Raw genomic sequence first — 19,262 nt, 5'->3', positions numbered from 1 at the left:
TTTGAACAAATTGCAAGTTGCAGGAGAGATTAGGTTGTTAAAAAATACATGCCGTGTTGATAAAAAACAGCCTTGATTTTAGGATGTTTTTATGTCCATCTAATGTTTTATATTGTCAGGTTCGGTTACTGAAGTAACCAAATGAAAATATGTCAGGTGAATGCCAGAGCTAGTTGCAAACGTAAAAGAAATTGCTAGAAGCAGGAGCTAATTTTCGTCTGAATTAATTAACATGAATTAGAGACCAAAAAGGAGTGAACTCACCTATGATTAATGTATTGTATTCTAGCTCTCCGGTTTATCTTATGCTGTTCAAAAGCCTAAAAGTCCAACCTCTTCAGGTGTCAAAACACTAATCCCCATGCTGTCAAAATAAATACTTTAATGTGTGGATACTCTTGTTTTTAAACAGTTGTGGATATAAAGCCAAAATTAAATACCTGGGGAACCAATGTTAAGGGTAAAATGGCATATTTTAGGGATAATAGGTATAGTGATTTTCATTCATTCATCTATTATTCAAAGGGGATTGTTTTACAATATTAATTAAGATAGTTTTATAAAATCCCATGACAAATTTACAGTTGCCATTTCACATTATATAAATACATTTGCCCGTTTTTAATTTATATTCAGAAATTTCTTCCATGCTGTATGAAGAGTCATGAAGGAAATCATAATAAAGAAATATTTCTCTGTACTCCTGTCAAGTTTTCCTTTGTTAAGTTAATGTCAAGAGTCTGCCATGGAGTGTTTCACAGATTGCTTTGTACTGAAAAAAAAAAAAAATCTGTTCATTGATTCTTTGCCTCAGTAGGAGAGATTACATTTGATGGTTTTAAATGCAAATACTTCCATATTGCAGAGGTGGGTTTTGTCTCCATCTGAAATTCCACCCCTTCACCTAAAGTTTAAGCTTTGCCTTGAAACAAACAAGCTGCAGTTTAAGTCCTTGAAATCTGAAAGCCCTGACTGAGTATAAGAGAGTAGAAGAATATTTACAAAACATATAATTTGCATGTGATAAATTATAATGGCAGTCAGGAACTGCAAATGAGTAAAGGATGTGTCAGTATGGTCCAAGTGACAAAATTACTCCTCTGAGCACAAAGCTGTGTGTGTGTGTGTGTGTGTGTGTGTGTGTGTGTGTGTGTGTGTGTGTGTGTGTGTGTGTGTGTGTGTGTGTGTGTACAAAGAGAGAGAGAGAACATCTACACCTACTGGAAAATTGACACAGTGGCAGTCAATCTTCTTGGGTTCGGTTTAGCACGCCTAGTGGGGCCACACTAAATCAAACCATCAGAACTCCATCGTTGACCCTGGTACTCCTCACAGTCATGAACAGTAAGGGAAATTGATGGGAGATTTTCTCCTGTCAACCTCCCACTGTGGGGACAGCAGGAAAATAGATTTAGCCTGTGTTAGCTCCACCTACACAATTCACGTAGCTGGAGTTTCATCTCTTACACTGATTTTCCCATGTACTGTAGACCAGGCCAGAGAGAGAGAGATCACACACTGCCATTGCAGAGCAACTCCTAAAGGTGAGACTTGGCACTGAATAAGCACTCCTGGAGCAAACTTTAGTGTGGAAACCTGAGAACCAGTTTATAAAGTCTAGTTATTCTCCATGTTTTCAACTAAATTTATTCAATCAACTTTTTTTTTTTAATTCTCTGTTATGCAGCAGTGGGAGCGTTAGTGGACTGACACTGAAGTTGATCCGAACCTCTGTCATTGAGATGCTAGAAACCTTGTCAGATGATGACTTTGTGAATGTTGTTTCAGTGAGTATCTATTCTTTCAGTAACTGGTGCTGCCAGCAATGCTACAAGGAGGCTCTTTACTGGGTTACGTGCTCAGAGCTGAATACTTGGTTATGTCTTAAACTGGACACCAAGCTGAAATATGTGATGAAAATATTATGTTAAATATAATGAAGAGCTCTGAGATGTGAAGTGAAAGCGATTGGCTGAGGTCAAGCACTGTGCAAGGCAGAGTTTGCTTTTCACTGTGATGTGAGGAAACATAATTTTATGAAATTTGGATTTATTAAAGGAAAATTTTCCTCTCCCCTCCATACCGTTGCTCTGTATTGAACATTCTTTTTTGTTTTACACACACAAATTCTCCTGTGATCCTGCATTCTTCTCAGCTTCAATGGTGGAAAATATGAGAGCTGCTTATGGGAATAGAACAATAAGATGAACGTAAGGAGTTGATTCTCCACTGCCTTTCACCTTGCATAATCATTTATACTTGAGCATAACTTACCAGATTTTCAGCTGATGTTATTTAGTGCAATTTGTGTTGCATAACAATTAAGAGTGTATGTTACAATAGAAATTAATGGTTTAGTTGAATGGTTAGGGCTTAAATGTCGAGAAGAATCATAACATGTCTCAATGACTATGAAGCCTCAGGTATCTAACAGACAACTTTCTGTAACCAATGGCAGGAGCAACATAGCCATCTTGAAAAGTACTGTGGGGTAGATACAGCACCCTCCATCTGTTGAGCCTCAACTCTTTGTTGGATAAAGGTTGAGACATTCAAGTGTGTGCATCCTGCTACTATGCACTGAAGGTTGTCCATTCCATGGACAATTTACCATTACCAGCCATTTTTACTTTCCCAGTATCTCACTTTCATTATTCACCAACTGCTCATGGGAGAGATTAGTGGTGTGAGTTTCCTAGGCAGTGCCAAAAGCCTGAGAATTTGGCTGTGACACAGGTGTACCTGGAGCGGCCCTCACTGGAAATGCCAAGTTCAAAGCAGGTTGCAAAAAAGGAGAGTCGATACTCCCCACACTGGTGGATAACAGTGAATTTAAACTCCACAACCAGTCACTAACTGTGCTTCTGATCTTCACATTGGTTATCAAGAAGGAAAAAAAAATACGCAGCCCTGTTATTGCATTCCAGTTCTTTGTCCTCACCTAGGTCAAGCATAGTATGCGTGGGGCGGGGGCAGGAGGGGTTATTTCTAAACTCTGCTTACATACCCAAAATGTTCTTTTCACCCCAAATTGTCAGCCACCTTACCAGGTCAATATGCTTTTGGATCTTACCCAAAATATCACATTGCCAGACAGTCCTTCAGTGCCTAAAATCAAAGGTTCATTGTAAAGAAATAAGAATGAGAAGAGTTGTTCAGTGATAAAGTACTCAGATGTGTATAGGGATTTCCAAGTTCATGTATCAAGCATTTTAGCAGTATTGTTGATGGTTTGATGGCTTAACAGTCCCTCTGGAGTGCACCAAAATCTTGGGTAGATTATTCAGTTCCTATGTTCAGAGTTTGTTTGTGCAAAATTTGATCCCAAGATAAGGAGAAGGGTTGGAGACCAAATTGACAAGATGCAGCTGCCTTTTATATCCTTTCAGCCATGAGGCTTTTGCTTGCTGTGTCCCAAGTGGAAGCATCACAGCAGATGGAAAAACTTTGGCGTTCTCTGTCCATAGGCATGTGCTTACAAGACTTGCTGACTTATCAGGTGTGGTCCCTAACATTTCAAATGTTCTCATCATACTGCCAAAATCTCCTGAGAGTGCTGATATGCCAATGTGTTTGGGGTGCCCACAGATATATACTACCTGTCATAAATGAGTGCAGGGAAGGTGTTAATCTAGTAAGGTAGCCTGAATCCCAGGTGAGCCAATAGGAGTGAAGTAATTCTTTTTAAATTGAGAAAATTGCAGTTCCTGGGGCTTTTGTCTCTGCATTCCTCAGGGGGAAAATCCCAGAGGGGAGAGGCAATTGAAGTATAATCAAAATACCCTGACCATTGCAAAATCAGCCATAAGTGTGTAAGCACAAAGACAATGTATAGTTAGATGCATTCAGATTTCTGGTTGTTTTAAATTTGTATGGACTGTGGCTTATTACCTTGTTAAGTTGTGGCTGCTCTGCCTTTTACTCTTTGTGGTGTTGTTTGACTTGAAATTTTCCCCCTGTAACATTTAAGCTGAATCCCAGGGAAATATTTTTCTCTGGGTGTAACCCCATGATTTATTTTTCTCATATTTTGTGAATAAATCACTTTTGTAAGCAACTGATATGATTTCTGTGTCCTAAGAAGAGCCTGGGCCTCAGACCAAATGGTCAGCTACTGAATTTCAGGTTTCTGTGTCGAGCACTCTCCTGAGGGGAAGTTTAAGAGTTTGGAGTACCCCCCACAGGAAGACGTCTGAGTGTTTTCTTGGAGTAAGGGTTTTTCATCTCACTCGGCAGTGGCAGCAAAGCTACTCCCAGGGCCAGGAAATCTGTGACCCTGAGCAGTTTTTAGATAAAACCTGTTTATAGCCAAAGGTTGTTTTCTGTTTTAAGTCTCCGTGGTGCCTCACTTACTGCACTCAGAGTGTAGAGTGGGGAGGAATCCCTGACGGCCCCACTTTGAACGGATATATTATTTATTTATGTATTTATATGATCATCATCATTATCATCATCAACAACAACCATCATGTGTTAATGTGTGATGCCTCTCTCACTATTTCCTTATATATATATATATATATGACAAAGTGGGTCTTTGCCCACAAAAGCTTATGCTCCAAAATATCTGTTATTCAGTAAAGTGCCACAGAACTTCTTGTTGTTTTTAACAGACTAATGCTGCTACCACTCTGATCTATGACAGACATTCACTTAAGAAAAAGAATGTAATTTCTGCTGATTGGATTACAAGGCAGATCAAAGCACCAGTCTCCATAGAGTAGGTCTTGTAATAGACAACTGCATTGCTAACAAACTTCTTCTTGGTATCAAGAGCCAAGAGTCTAATTAAACTGCAGACACTTGTCCTGCAGCTGGCTTCTGGTGTGGCACGATGTCGAATATGTGGAACTCTTCAAGATATTGTGTTTTTCTTTGGTTTAACTGCTATGGGGGTGGGACACGACTCATGTTCAGTTGTTTACTGTAGCAGAAAAACCTTTTCAGTAATGAAAATGGTGATGCCTGCCAAAGTGATTCGAAATCTCATAACTTTGTCCTTCTGGAACATATCCAGCTTAAAATAAAAGGACCAAGTCCACAGCTGGTATAAATTAGCATGTTGTGTTTCATTCCACAAAGTTATATCAGGTTTTGGTACCTCAGGATCTGATTACAAGTTTATTTCTTGTCCTGTTACTTTAAACAGGAACTTTATGGTCTTATCAATCAAAGAATTCAATATTATTCAATTATATTGTCCTGGGTTGGTAATGTCTATCAGAATCGAAAGGCTGATTAATTATAATTATTCAGTTTGTTTAGATGGGTTGTTTTTGGTAGCAATCAGTGTTTAACTTAATCTGGTTGCATTATTTCATGTCTTTGCAATCTATCATGTAATTGGCAGGAGAAGGGACTATATAAATACCTGCCATTTAGTATGGTTTATCTAGGATGACAGACCTGACAATGAGTTTTCCCTGTGTAAGGCTTCTCCAGACTTTCCCTCTCAGCTTCTCTGGCCTGTTTCCCACTCTTCTGGCATTACCACAATGGAGAACCAGGTTTAGATCTTGCCTTGATCCAGGACCCCTTTAGTCTACACTCTAACCGTGCATCACTGATTATTATATATTATCATTAAACCCTTGACCTCTGAGTGGACCATAGGTCATCTACTAATCTCCTCTACTTCACTCCGTCCCAGGAGAACCCTAGTTGTTTTCCTTCAATCTCAGCAGATCTTTACATTGTCCAATGTCTTCCTCTTTTACATTTTCCTTGCGGGTTCCATTTGAGAGCTTGCCAGATTTTGCTGAAAGATGGCTTTCTGAGAGTGTGTCTTTGCCGCACCCAGTCGTCCTGCTCTGTTCCAAAGCTCCTTGTTTGTGACCAAGTTTTGCCATTTGATTCAAAGGATGCATCTGTTTTTGAATGTCTGTAGCTTGTGATTTGAAAACTTTTTAGTATGCCAACTCTCACATAGCAATTACTCATTGGAAACTCATGAAGAGGTTGTAAATGGAAATGTTGTTTGCATGAACTATTAATTGAATAATTTGGAGCGGTGGACATAGTTCACTACTAATACATACCCAACTCTAGACATGACCAGAGTGTCTGCATATATGAACATACATGCACAGTCATGTAGGTAGGGGAATGTATGCTCTGTTTATTTTTTTCTTGAACTTTTTTTAACGTGGAACAATTGCTTTTTCCGTTGCTCATATGTCCTTTAATAGTGAGAAAATCCTGCTTTCTTTGCTCAAGTTAGCAAGGCAAGCAAGACCTGGCACTATATGAAAATAAGGACTTGTCACCTCAAAGGAATTAATTACCATTGGAATGCTTTCATAGTAAACTCATCTTCTGAACTGTAACCTTCAGAATATGAATATATTTTCTAATCCAGTGAATATTTGTGATGGTCTTGTGCTGTGTGCTAGAGTTCGCAGACTTCATTGTGGAAGTCGAGGATATTTTGTTGTATAGCAACGCATGGGAGTTGCACATACCTATCGTGAGCATCTCCTTGGACGCATGGGTATCGCTGCCCTTTCTCGCTGTCTGTTTTGCAAGATCTTCACTGACTCAATCCTCCAGCCAAGTTATACACAGTCTGTCTGTGAGATGGAAGCAAAGTAAACCCCTTTTTAGGGTATAAGTCCAACAGGTGGCTGTCTCAGTGCACTGCCTCTGTCAGTTTGTCTCCATTCCCTGGAAACACTTGCCTTCACACCTTCAGGGCCTTTCTGGCCGCAACTCTTAGCTGGTCCACTTGTTCCTCCTTCTGGGGTACATAAATGTCTAGGCTACATGCCCTGTAACTAATGGGTAGCTGGGGAGGAAACAGACCTACCTACTACTTCAGGTCACAACTGAGGGGCCCTACAGAGAGTAGCTGTCAAAGTCCCTTTATCTAAGTTACAAGACTGCTCTAATTTCCTAAGCCTATAGCTCAGTCATTCCCCTGTTAGAATTACCTGAAGCACTTCACCCTTACCTCAGGGCCTTTTCATGATGTCCAAGGCATATTCTCATTCTCCACAGGCTTCTGGGAGCACTACTGTACCTCGTCCAAAGCCCTGCAGCTCCCTCATCCGGTTACACACCATCCATGATCCTCCAGCCCTGGCAAAGTACTGAACTCACTCTGGCCCTGCAGCATATCTGATATCAGCCTGGTCGGCCCTAATTAGCTGCTTCCCAAACCACTGCTGTAGGCAGCTGGGAAGATGTCTCTATTGCCCTTTTCTCAGGTGGGATGTAGCAGGGCAACAAGGCCACCATCGGGGGCCTCAGGGCCTAGTCCAACCCACATAAGCAAGGCTCATGGGTCTGAATATAACAGTATATGGCATGTTTTAATTTTTTTTTTATGCATTGCTATTTGGAAAGTGGTGGTGGTATTGTGTACGTATACTGTTTTAAAATAGTCCGTATCCTTTTAGTATTACAATTCACCATTATTTTATAAGCTATGTTATAAGGGTTTAAAGTACGATTTTGGATTTGAATCATAAGACAAGATTAGATATCAGCTATGACATTTGCCTGTCTGTTACAAGAAAATGGGATGTATATGCCACAAACAGTAAACCAAGTTTGAAATGATTTTATCACCACAAAGTTTTCTTCAGGCGCTGGAAGTAAAAATGGAACAACTTTGGTTCAGTCATATTATGCTTTTGGTATTGTTATTTATTTATTTATTTATTTATTTATTTTATTTGTTTTCTTTAATTTTTCCAAAACACAGCCAAAATTCCAAAACCAAGTCAAACACCAACAGCATGGCACTAAATGTGTATAAATGATAATGGCAATGAGAAAATTATTCCACTATAAAGTTTTTTATGTAACTTAAGTGGCATTCACCCAGTACAAAATTGACATTAAACGGTGTGGTAATTTATTAATTTTAATACCTAATTTACTTGTTAGATTTCACTCAAACTGCTTATGTTCTCATAATTCGAAATTGATTCCCCCTAAAATAAAACCAAGCTCTTTATTCATGTGAAATGTAACTTTATTCAGTGAGTCCATATTACTGGTTAACAATGTTTTGGATTAAAACAACCTGGATATTGATAAACATAGCCAATAAATATCAATGTGACTGGTAATCAGTACAGCATTAGTCCGCTAGCTTAGTAACCGAAGCAAAAAATGTGGTTTCTTCTTCATGTGCCAATCCCTATCTGTATTGTTCTGCAGGTATATCTGAGATGGGCAAGTAGAGTTTACAGTTGCTGTGCTCATGCTTCATGCTGAGGCAAGAAGCAGTGATGTGGACCAAAGCCTCTTCTCTTCTTTCTTATTGCCACGTGGCCTGAACTGGAATCCTCTCAGTTTCTGGAACTGATTTTTGGCATTCTTCCCTATAAATCTTTGACAGCTTGTATTGGTAGTTATTGTTAGCAGTTTTCATAGTTCCTCTGTCATGGGGTCCACTCCCTGAAGATAATACCTGTACCTTGCCAATCCAGCGAGTTATCTCATTCTAGGTCTGAAGTCCCTTTTTGCCAACTGTTATGTGTACAGCTACTGCTATCTTGTTCTCTTTCTCACTCTCTTTCAGTGACTCTCAGTGCTTCCTTTTCCTTACTTGGCCCTCTTGCTCAGTCACTATGTATGCTTCTCCCTTCTGGGTATCAGAGGCCGTTTCTACACAGGCCACTTTCTTCAAAAGTGGCATGGTAATACATGGCCCGAAATATGCTAATGAGGCATGGATGCAAATTCCCCACACCTCATTAACGTACGGTCATGTGATTTGGAGTCTGGAAGACCGTTCTTCCAGACTCCAAAACGCCTTTTTGGGAAGAAGGGGCCTTCGGAAGAAGGACTTCCTTCTGGAAGCTCCCCTGGGGCCGCGCTTCTACCCAGCGTTTTGGAGTCCAGAAGAATGGTCTTCCGGACTCCAAATCAAGTGACGTTATGCTATTGAGGCATGGGGAATTTGCATCTGTGCCTCATTAGCATATTTCAGGCTGCTTATTACCATGCCACTTTTGAAGAAAGTGGCCTGTGTAGAAACGTTCCGAGCATTTCCTTTCCAGCAGTCTTCCCGGTTCCTGCCCCAATGGTGCCACATCTCCAGTGGGTGGCAGGGGAACCCAGGCCTGTCTTCTACACAGAGTTCCATCAAAGGCTCTCTATCAGGAGTGAAGATGTGCACCATCCTGAACCTTGCTGTCTTTTCCTTGAACCTTTCCTTATCTTTTGTCTCTCTACTGTGTCTGGATTTGCCAGCCCCAAACTCCCTTTCCTGAGTCAGTGGGTATCCTGGTTATCTTAGAATACTTCCTTACCTTCAAGTAATTGAGTCCTTTTCTTAGCTCAGTATGGGTTTGCCAAGAAGTAGTCAATATGTGGCACCCTCCGTTGGACAGCTATTCTGTTAATCACACAGTCACTTCTAGGTTCTTAAAGGGCTTATCATTAGAATTTTCCCACTAGTATTAAAACCACTTTGTCTATGGAACCTTAACGTAGCGCTTAGAACACACACTGAAACATTCGTTGAACTCCTGGTTACTGGTGTCCTGCATGACCCATCCATGAAGATTGCCTTCCTTGTTGCCATCAACTTGGCTAAACAGATACTGGATCTTTGGTCCCTCATTGCAGGTGCCCCTTTTAATATACTTCATAAAGAGAAAGTGAGTATGACTACTGTCTAATATTCATTCCAGTGTGATTTCAGATTTTTAAAATTCCATGCCACCAGCATAAGAAGAATACTTCATTCCCTTGATAAGAGAAGTTTTGGTCTTTTACCAGGAGAGGACAAAACAGATGAGTTACCTAAGCCAATCTTGGCCATACCAGAATGAGTCAGAGGGTCTTCAGAATGTAGCTCACCTGGCACACTTTCTTCCTCCATGGGGAGAGTCGTGCTTACCCTACAAAACTGCAGACAAACTCATAGCATCATTTGAAGCAGTATCTTTCTTTGACATTTCCAAAGCAGAAACACAGACACGTTCATAATACATTCCCAGCCAAATTCCAGAGATGTAAGGACTTTGCCTTCAAAAGCACCACATAGAACATGCCAATAGCCCTCAATCAGATCGAGGTTGGGAAGACCTTGGTCCATACCTCCTCCATTGGCTCGTCCATTTGGACAGTGATTGCGCAAGCAGCCATGTATCCTTGTACCCTTTTCATATCTGACTCCTGCCAATCATTTGTCAACAGTGAAATATGCTTAGGGAGACCAGAATCCAAAGCAGGAATCTTGCTAGAAATCTCTGCTCTCAAGTGCCTGGAGTGCATATGAACCTATGGTAAAATACAGATAGGGATCATATAGCTTAAAGAACACTAGTTATGGAGGGTAATGTCCCTTTATCTGCAATTACACTTTTTTCCTTCTGCATTTTTGGCCAAGAAAGTAACAATATTTTATAATTGGCTCAATTCAATAATCACAGCAGCATTTAGCAATTAGGTGTTTGAATTATTCACATCTCAGTTCTACAGCTAAACTCCAACAAGATGTTGCCTCTGTGGAACACTCATGTTACTATTCATGCCCACACCTGAGAGACTGGGATTTAAGGTCATGTCAATCATCTCTAGGAACTGGCACGGTGTGATTTAATCAGTCATTCTAGGTTGATATAAAAATTCTGTGGAACAACAAGCTTAAAACTTCATATGCTAAACACTTTAGTTCTACATATTTAATGTAGTACTTGCATTCATTTCCAAGGAGAAAGGGCTCCCTGGACTATTTAAGTCATGTAAAGACTGTCAAGGGTTAATATGTCATAATTTCCTCTGGGATTTGCATTCTTGCTATCTAAAGAGCTGTGCTTTGTTGCAGAAAGAAAACCTGCTGTTAGAAATAGCTTAAATGTATGAGTAATACAGCTGTTTTCCCACTAATCCAGTTATATGCTTTGATAGCAGTAAGTGGTAGATGATAGGGGTAGCAATTCAATCCCAGCACGCTATGATTTAGAGACTTGATTGCAAATGTTGACACAGAGAGTGTAATTTGTTTATGATCGTGGGTAGGCTGCAGTTTCTGGAGAAATGTATTTCAATTTCAAGATTGTAGAGGATAAAAAAATGCACCAAGGAAAACCCTAACTTGTAGCAACAAATGTATTAAAGGTCAGAAGCTGTAGGGCTGTTGAGGATCACTTACCCTTTATAAAAACGAAAACAACCAAATATTTACTGTTTAGGAACTGGAGGGGAAATATGAGTATGTGAGGGATAAAAGAATCATGCTTTGGGAAAACTGAAAGTTCACCTCTAGCTATTGTGCTGAGATTTGGAAATGTGAGAGGGAGGTTGGAGTGGGGGACAGAATTGTTTTGAAACAATACACTTCCCAGCACTCCTATTAAGTCATTCAAATTGTAGGCTGAATTCTTCAAGGGAATTAGACATCTACCTCTGTTGAATTTTAAGAAGAGTTTGATGCATTCTCTGAGACTTCTTGGAAAATCTTAGTGAAGGTTAATAGGCGATGTAGTAGACGAGCAGCAGTGGTCCCATGGAGCTGCTAGAAATTCCCTCAAGTTTCAGTGATGTGAGAGCATTCTAAATAACCGTGCTGTTTGAAAGGAGGTGGAGGCTTGCAGGAGATATTAGGGTGGATCACTGAGGTCAAGAAATAACAGCAAGCGATTGAGAGGAAAGAATGAAATGGGCTGAATGAGGGAGGATTGGCAGTGGAGGGACCAGACTGGGCAGCCGAATAGGTGAGGTCTGACAGGTGAGAAAGTGGGAAGCAGTCAGATGTCACTGATTGGAAAAGCAAAGAGAGAGTCTTCAGAGTGAAATAGAAAGAAAGGAATTAAGTCCTGGAGAGGAGAAAGAGAGAGGAAATGTTTTTGTTTGGTTTGGTTTTTATTTCAAAAAAGAGAAAATGTGAGGGGGGGGGTGGAAGCAGAGATTTAAACTGGGCTTAATATCAGTCCCTACAGAATCCCACAAAGGACACCCCCCTTCAATGATCATCTGCCAATGTGAACTAGGCTGTGGCCACACTACCCCTCCCATTTGGTTTTGGAAAGAAGGGGCTTTTGAAATCGGGGGCGGGGGGTGTCATTTCAAAAGGCCCCTGGCTGCGTGGGCGTCATGTATTTTGAAACCAGCAGTTTCGAAGCCTGCGTGGCTGCCATTATGCTAATGAAGTGCTGCATATTCTGAAGTGCCATGTTACCATAGCCCCTCTGAAAGGAGGGGCTAGTATGGGCACAGCCCTACTGTTTGACACTTATCAGTTATCAGGTCTGAATCCATTTAATCTGAGGACTGGGGGAGGGAAGGGGGGGATTGCTATTGTGTAGTGGTAATTTTGTCATCTGAATGTTGTATGACGTTTCAAATTCTTTACAACAGGTTATGTGTTTTGCATCTGAACAGTTACCTTTATGAAGCAAATTTGTAATCTCATCAAAGAAAAGCATCAGATTTGTTTGAGACTTATTTTCCATTAAGCTATATTGGCCGGCATTCATTGTATTCTGCCACTTTGATTCTGCATTAATTTAATAGTGTATTAGCTTTTCCGTTATTTCAGATGAGACAAATGTCAGGCTAACCACTCTGTAGTGACCCATCTCATCCCACTTGAGCTTTTTGAAAATAGGTACAACATTAGCACTCGTCCAATCCTCTCAAACGTCTCCTGTATTCCAAATTTAAAATAAATATAACTGAGACACAGGTCTCCTCCGTCAGCTTTTTTTAAGGACTTTTGGATCCAGTTGTCTGGGTCTATTAACATAAAAAGACTTACCTCTAGTAAATGTTATTTAACACCCCCCTGAGTTATTTGTGGACTGGAAATTAATTCTTCATTCTCATAGGATATGAGCACATCATCCTGCTTCTTTCCAAAACCCAAAGAGAAATATTAGTGAACATGTCTATCTTTGCTGCATCTTTTGAAAACAATTTTACCATCTTGTTCATCTGTTTGGTACTAATATATTTATTTAAACTCCTTATTTTCCTTAGCCCTGTGAACCATATTTTAATATAATGTGCTCCATTCATATAATGTAGCATAAAAGAACAAAGTAGTTCATCTTCATAGAGGTGTACTGAATCAGATACCAAACTTTGACTACTTCTGTTCTGTCACAGTGATGGGCATTTCATGAACAAACAGTATCAACATTTATCTTTATCTGTTCCCAGTGCATGAAATAGAAATACCTTGGAAAAGCTTATTTAATACTCATAGGCTACATCTACATGTGCCCCAAACTTCGAAATGGCCACGCAAATGGCCGTTTCGAAGTTTACTAATGAAACGCTGAAATGCATATTCAGCGCTTCATTAGAATGCGGGCTGCCGCGGCACTTCAAAATTGATGCGCCTCGCTGCCACGCATCTCGTCCAGACGGGGCTCCTTTTCGAAAGGACTCCGGCTACTTCGAAGTCCCCTTATTCCTATCAGCTCATGGGAATAAGGGGACTTCGAAGTAGGCAGGGTCCTTTCGAAAAGGAGCCCCATCAGGACGAGACGCGCGGCGGACAGGCGCGTCAATTTCGAAGTGCCACGGCCGCCCGCATGCTAATGAAGCACTGAATATGCATTTCAGCGCTTCATTAGTAAACTTCGAAATGGCCATTTGCGTGGCCATTTCGAAGTTTGGGGCTAGTGTAGACACGGCTAAAATAAGGTAGATGCCTATGTGTTGGTTAAGACGCTTAATTTGGGGTTTACCTTTGACTGTCTGGGATAAGGTTTATGTTGTTTAATGTTGTTTTATTAAAGATGTGAAGCAAAGGGGTTGCAAAAACATAGTAGAGAAGACGAGAGAGAAAAGAAAGTGGAAGAGAAGGGAAAAGGAAAGTACAGATTTCAAAACATAAACTGTCTAATTTTGGATTTGGCTAGGTTGGAAAATAGCTGAATAGGCCAATGGACAATTTGAATGAAATTAGAAACTGTAGACTAAAAATTGGAATCTGGAGATTGGAGATTTTATTAAAAATTACATATTTGTTGCTAAGCAGTATAACCAGAACAAAACCATTTCCGCCTCTGGGAGGCTAGGTAGACCACATTAACTTGTGCTTGGTTTGAGCTTCAGCACAACAGAAATTACCTGTCTCAGATTGTCTCTGTTTATAGCTAGCACTATCAACCAGCCAAACTACATAAATTGCTTAAATGACGATGATTTCTAGACTAAAATGGGACTACCTTGTGCTTCCACTTCCTAGTGAATCAAGTTGCTGTTTCCAGTTCCATAGCTATTTTAAATGTGGAAGTCTTGCCAGACCCAGGCCTGCAAGCTGTTGTACGTACTATTTTAGTGCTAATCTCATGCACTTTTGGACATGATCTTCCTCAACAGGATATTGAACTAAACTACTAAACTTTTCTATGAGTACAGATTTCTCAGATTTTTGTTTTGTGTGTGAAAGCGACTTTTACCACATTTGCTCTAGGTGCCATGATAAGCAAGCTCCAGGAACAACTGCCAAATTCTTGGCCCTGGTGTTCCAGAGAGGCTGGGCACTTGATGTGGAATCCCCAAGTTCGTCACTAGAATCATCTACATTTAATTCATAGATTTTATTACTTTTCCTGCATTTCATTTTAGCATTAGTGATTATTCCCATTGGAGGAAGGACCACTACCTGGATTTCCAGGGGAAAGAGGTTGATTGTTCTCTAATCTCTTATGAGTCGTAATTTTTTAAAAGGAGGAATAAATGCATTCTTTGATCATTTCAGAGTGGTAGTCGGCTGCCATGAGGTAGAGAGACTAGGAAAGGAGTGTCAGTCTGCAAAAGGCAGACAGGGGAGGCTGTCATAACTTTGACAGATGCCCATGGGTGTCTAAATTACACTATGGCTGTGTCTACACTACTACCTTCCTTTGACGGAAGGATGGCAATTAGGGTGTTGGGAGTTTACTAATGAAGTGCTGCCATGCACATGCAGCACTTCATTAAGCAAATTCCCACACACACACGCCGTGGAAACTCCGAAGTTTTAAACTTCGAAGTACCAGCACACGTCTAGCTGTGGCACACCCGCCAGTACTTCGAAGTGCTGGGGCAACTTCCAAGTCCCCTTACTCCAGGAGTAAAACTTCGGAGTTGCCGTGTGGGAGAATTTGCTTAATGAAGTTCTGCCTATGCATGGCAGCACTTAATTAGTAAACTCCCAACACCTTTGAAGGGAGGTGGTAGTGTAGACAAGCCCTATGATTCCCAAAGATCCCAGCATCGAGGCACAAAGATGAATTAAAACAACATTATTCCCAGTGCCTTTGGGCTGTGAATTCTATGCAGAAATTGCAGGAGGCACTGCACAGAATCTTGTCTTGTATTCCAGTTGTTGGTTCCTTTGCCAACTGGTAGTTTTGCATTAATTTCTGTGCAATCCAGATTTTATAATCTTGTCATCAATAGACTAGTGCAAATTCATACCGAGTTTGGCCCAGAATTAATCCTGAATGTTACATGTCTCCTTTTCTTGAATAACTATGTAACAGAGATATAGTTCCTCTTGGATAAACCTTATTGATACATTGTTCAATAGGTATCTCTCACTGAACCTTCTTTAAATATTTATTGCAGTGTTAAGTGTTTATCTGTCAATGTGTGTACCTTTTACACATCAAAACATTTAAATATGTTTAGAATGAAAAGGAAAAACTGTTACAATATCAGGAGATAAGATGTTACAAATTTGCACACAGTATAATAAATTTATAGTCCTTTTAAAGGGTATCTGAAGGTGCAGAATTATTTGAAATATTACATTCCTAAGAGAGTGAGGGTTGTTTTTTAGGTCACTACTTAACATGTGTACGTATGAAGCACCTCTTGAAGACTTCGTTTTGAATTTCATGCTAACATAAGAGGAAAACATTACTGTTCCGTAACAAAATATGAACCTTAAATTTTACCATAACATTTTATTGTTTGTGGTGTAACGAATACAAGCAAAACCTCTGTGGTTTGCTGAATTCTCTCATATTTTCCAGCACTCTTAAATCTGGTGGTGATTAACACTTCCCAGTGCTTTGCTGTGGCTTTCAAGTCTCTAAAGCCGTGTCTACACGTGCACGCTACTTCAAAGTAGCGGCACTAACTTCGAAATAGCGCCTGTCACGGCTACACGTGTTGGGCGCTATTTCGATGTTAACATCGACGTTAGGCAGCGAGACGTCGAAGCCACTAACGCCATGAGGGGATGGGAATAACGCCCTACTTCGACGTTCAACGTCGAAGTAGGGACCGTGTAGTCATTGCGCATCCCGCAACATCGAAATTGCAGGGTCCTCCATGGTGGCCATCAGCTGAGGGGTTGAGAGATGCTCTCTCCAGCCCCTCAACTCAATGGTGGCCGCGTGGAGCAGCCCCTTAAAGGTCCCCGCCCCCTCCCTTCCTCTGCAGGAAGCTGAGAGAACGTGCAGGCGGCAGCCCAGACACGCGGCCAGCCTGCACGTCTCTGAGCCACCACTGTCTGCCACCCCAGCTGCGATGGCCGCCCGGCAGCCCCCCCAGCATCCCCAGGGGACCCCCCCAAGGGGAGCCATGGAAGCCAGGGCTCGCAGGCTGGCAGCCAGGTGGGGAAGTGGCAGCGGGGCCCCTCCTGGATGGAGGCCGAGCTTCGTGACCTGCTGGGGCTCTGGAGCGAGGAGGAGGTGCTTCAGGTAATGGGGAGCAAGAGGGGGAACGCAGATGCGTTTGCTCAGCTGGCCGAGGGCCTGGCTGCCCGGGGTCACCCTGCCCGCACTCCGCACCATGTCCAGAGTAAAGTGAAAGAGCTGCAGCAGGGTTACGCCCGGGCCCGGGATGTGGCTGGCCAATCTGGGGCCGCCCCCATCACTTGCCCCTTTTACAGGGATCTCAGGGACATCTTGGGCCCCCGGCACACCTCCTCCCCTCCGTCCACTCTTGACACCTCGGCTGAGGAGCCCCAGCAGGCCCCAGAGCCGGAGTCCGCCCCGGAGGTAAGCCCCGCACCCCGGGGGCCCCCCTTGGAGCCCACCCACAGGGCACCGGAGCAGGAGGAGGAGGAGGAGGAGGAGGACTCCTCCTCCACCGACACCGGGCTCCAGATCCTCTTGCCATCCCGGAGCAGCAGCCGGGCGTCCGCCCCCCGGGTGTCCCCCAACCGTGGGAGTGGACCTACAGGTATGTACCCCCCCGGTGTATACCCCCGGGGTTGAGGGGCGGGGGTAATAGATATGTGGCCAGGGCCCTCCACATGCCCAGATGGCCATGGCCCCAAGGACAGCAGTGCCATGTCCCTCACAGGAGTGCATCAGCCCCTGCCCCACCTCCCCAGCATGACAGTGCCATGCCCCATCCCCGGGGCTGGGGGGAGCAGAAACTCTAGTGTCCCCCGGGAGGAGGGGGTGGGACACCCAGCAGCAACAGCAGCAGCATGTGATGGAGCGGGGGGAGTGCAAATGCGAGTCTCAGGATAGATATGGGCAACAAGCTGAATAGCTCCCAGTGGCTAAGGATGATCCTGGGGCTACAACTGGCAGGTTACACCTCTGCCCTGAAAAAAGAGGAGGGAGGAGCCGAGCTGGCTTTGAATCGGGGGCCGCAGGTGGAGGCTAGGGGAAGGGAGAGCTGGAAGGCAGCCAGCCTGAGGAGGGGGAAAGCTACACCCCAGAGGGGCACCCCTTGGGGTCTTCTCCCCAGGACGGGTTGGAAGGACTGTCTCTGACTGCTGTACTGTCACTTCTGGGAGAAACTGGGCATCTGTTGCCTAAGAAACCTCTCCTGTCAGACCCTGCTGAGTGAAGTGAGAGTCACTCCCGCCAGGGGACGGGGTGCAGTGCAGGGGGACCCTTGAACCCCATCACCGCAGCATCTCCCGGGGACGGGGATGGGGAACCTGCAGCACAGGGGTGAGGGGACAAGGGCCACGGCTCGGGGCACACACTAACACCTTTCTCCACTCTTCTTCCCCCCCTCCTGTGTTCCGCAGCTGCACCATCGGAAGGACCGGAGAGCGCCAGCGAGGCTTCAGTGGTCCCAGAATCCCCTCCGGCGCCATCGCTCCAGGCCAGCCCCTCGGCGGAGGACCAACCGGCCCCACGGCGGGCAAGACGGCGGACCCAGCACCACCACCCGATGGCGACGGACCCCCAGCTGCTGGCTCACCACCGCCGGCAGCTGGAGGTCACGTAGCAGCGCCTGCGGGTGGAGCAACGCCGCCTCCATTTCCAGGAGCGGGCCCTGGCCTGGCGCTAAGAGGCATGGGGGGCCTACATGGACACCTTCAACCGTCTCGTGGACTACCTGGCCCCCCATGCCGTGCCGGCCGCCGCTGCACCCGCCCTGAGTGTTCCACCCGCCGCGCCACCTGCTGCTCCGCTCATCGCTGTGCCGTCCGCCATCGCCCCGCCACTGAGGGCCGTTCCGCCGAGGGAGACCTGGGGACAGCTGAGACTCGCTGGATGTATCTTCCGGTCCACCCGGCCCCCAGCCAGCCCCGGACAGGGCTGCGGCCGAGGCGGGGCTCCCGGCCGCCCACCCGCAGTGCCGGACTATAGGGGCATGGCCCAGGATGTGCCCCCCCCCATATATAGTTTGGATTTATTTATTTGTGCCCCCCGTTTGCCCAGTTTGATCCTTCCCCCCCATGTAAATAGTTCTCCCCTTCCTTGTAATCCCTGGTTTTTTTGGTTAATATATGCATACTTATTTAATATTCAATTATAGTTAGAAGTTCTTGTATATAGTTTAGTATTAGTTAAAATAACAGTTCAAAGAAAACCAGTTTGATTTTACAAACAAGTGCGTGCTTTTATTTGTCCAGGAAAAGTGGGGGGGTGGGTGTGTGTGCTGTTGGGTGCTCCGTGGTGTGGGCGTTGGGGCAGGGAGTGTTGTGGAGGAAGGGGGGGTGCAGTGGGGGTCCTTCCAGCGTTCACCCCGCGGCCTCATCGAAGTGGGCCCACAGGGCCTCCCGGACCCAGGTCCCTTCGGGGTCCACCTGGCGACTGGGGGCAGCGGGTGGCTGCACATCGGCCCTGCCGGCCTCCACAGCCCAGCCCTGAAAGAAGGCCTCCCCCTTGCTCTCCACCAGATTGTGTAGGGCGCTGCACACACCCACAATCTGGGGGATGTTGGTGGGGCCCGCATCCAGGCGGGTGAGGAGACATCTCCAGCACCCTTTGAGGCGGCCAAATGAGTACTCCACCACCTGGCGCAAGATGGTTTAGGCACTGGTTGAAGCGCTCCTGGCTGGCAGAGAGATGGCCCGTATAAGGGTGCATGAGCCAGGGCCGGAGGGGGTATGCCGCGTCTGCGACGATGCAGAGGGGCATGGTGGTGTCCCCCACAGGGAT

General features: G+C 44.2%; 1 protein-coding gene across 3 annotated transcripts in view; it reads left to right on the top strand.

Annotated features, from left to right (window-relative positions):
• The window catches only part of CACNA2D1 (calcium voltage-gated channel auxiliary subunit alpha2delta 1), a 720,757-nt gene that overhangs the window by 531,982 nt on the left and 169,513 nt on the right, over positions 1–19,262 (top strand). For all 3 annotated transcript variants that reach the window (XM_075017407.1, XM_075017399.1, XM_075017417.1), the window contains exon 10: positions 1,688–1,787. In XM_075017407.1, coding sequence (XP_074873508.1) covers positions 1,688–1,787 — 100 coding nt within the window. The remainder of the gene's footprint in view (positions 1–1,687; positions 1,788–19,262) is intronic.

The sequence above is a fragment of the Carettochelys insculpta genome, chromosome 1, assembly GCF_033958435.1.
Source record: "Carettochelys insculpta isolate YL-2023 chromosome 1, ASM3395843v1, whole genome shotgun sequence".
NCBI lineage: Eukaryota > Metazoa > Chordata > Testudines > Carettochelyidae > Carettochelys > Carettochelys insculpta.
Note: the sequence above shows the minus strand (reverse complement) of the source record. Positions and strands in the feature narration are given on the sequence as shown.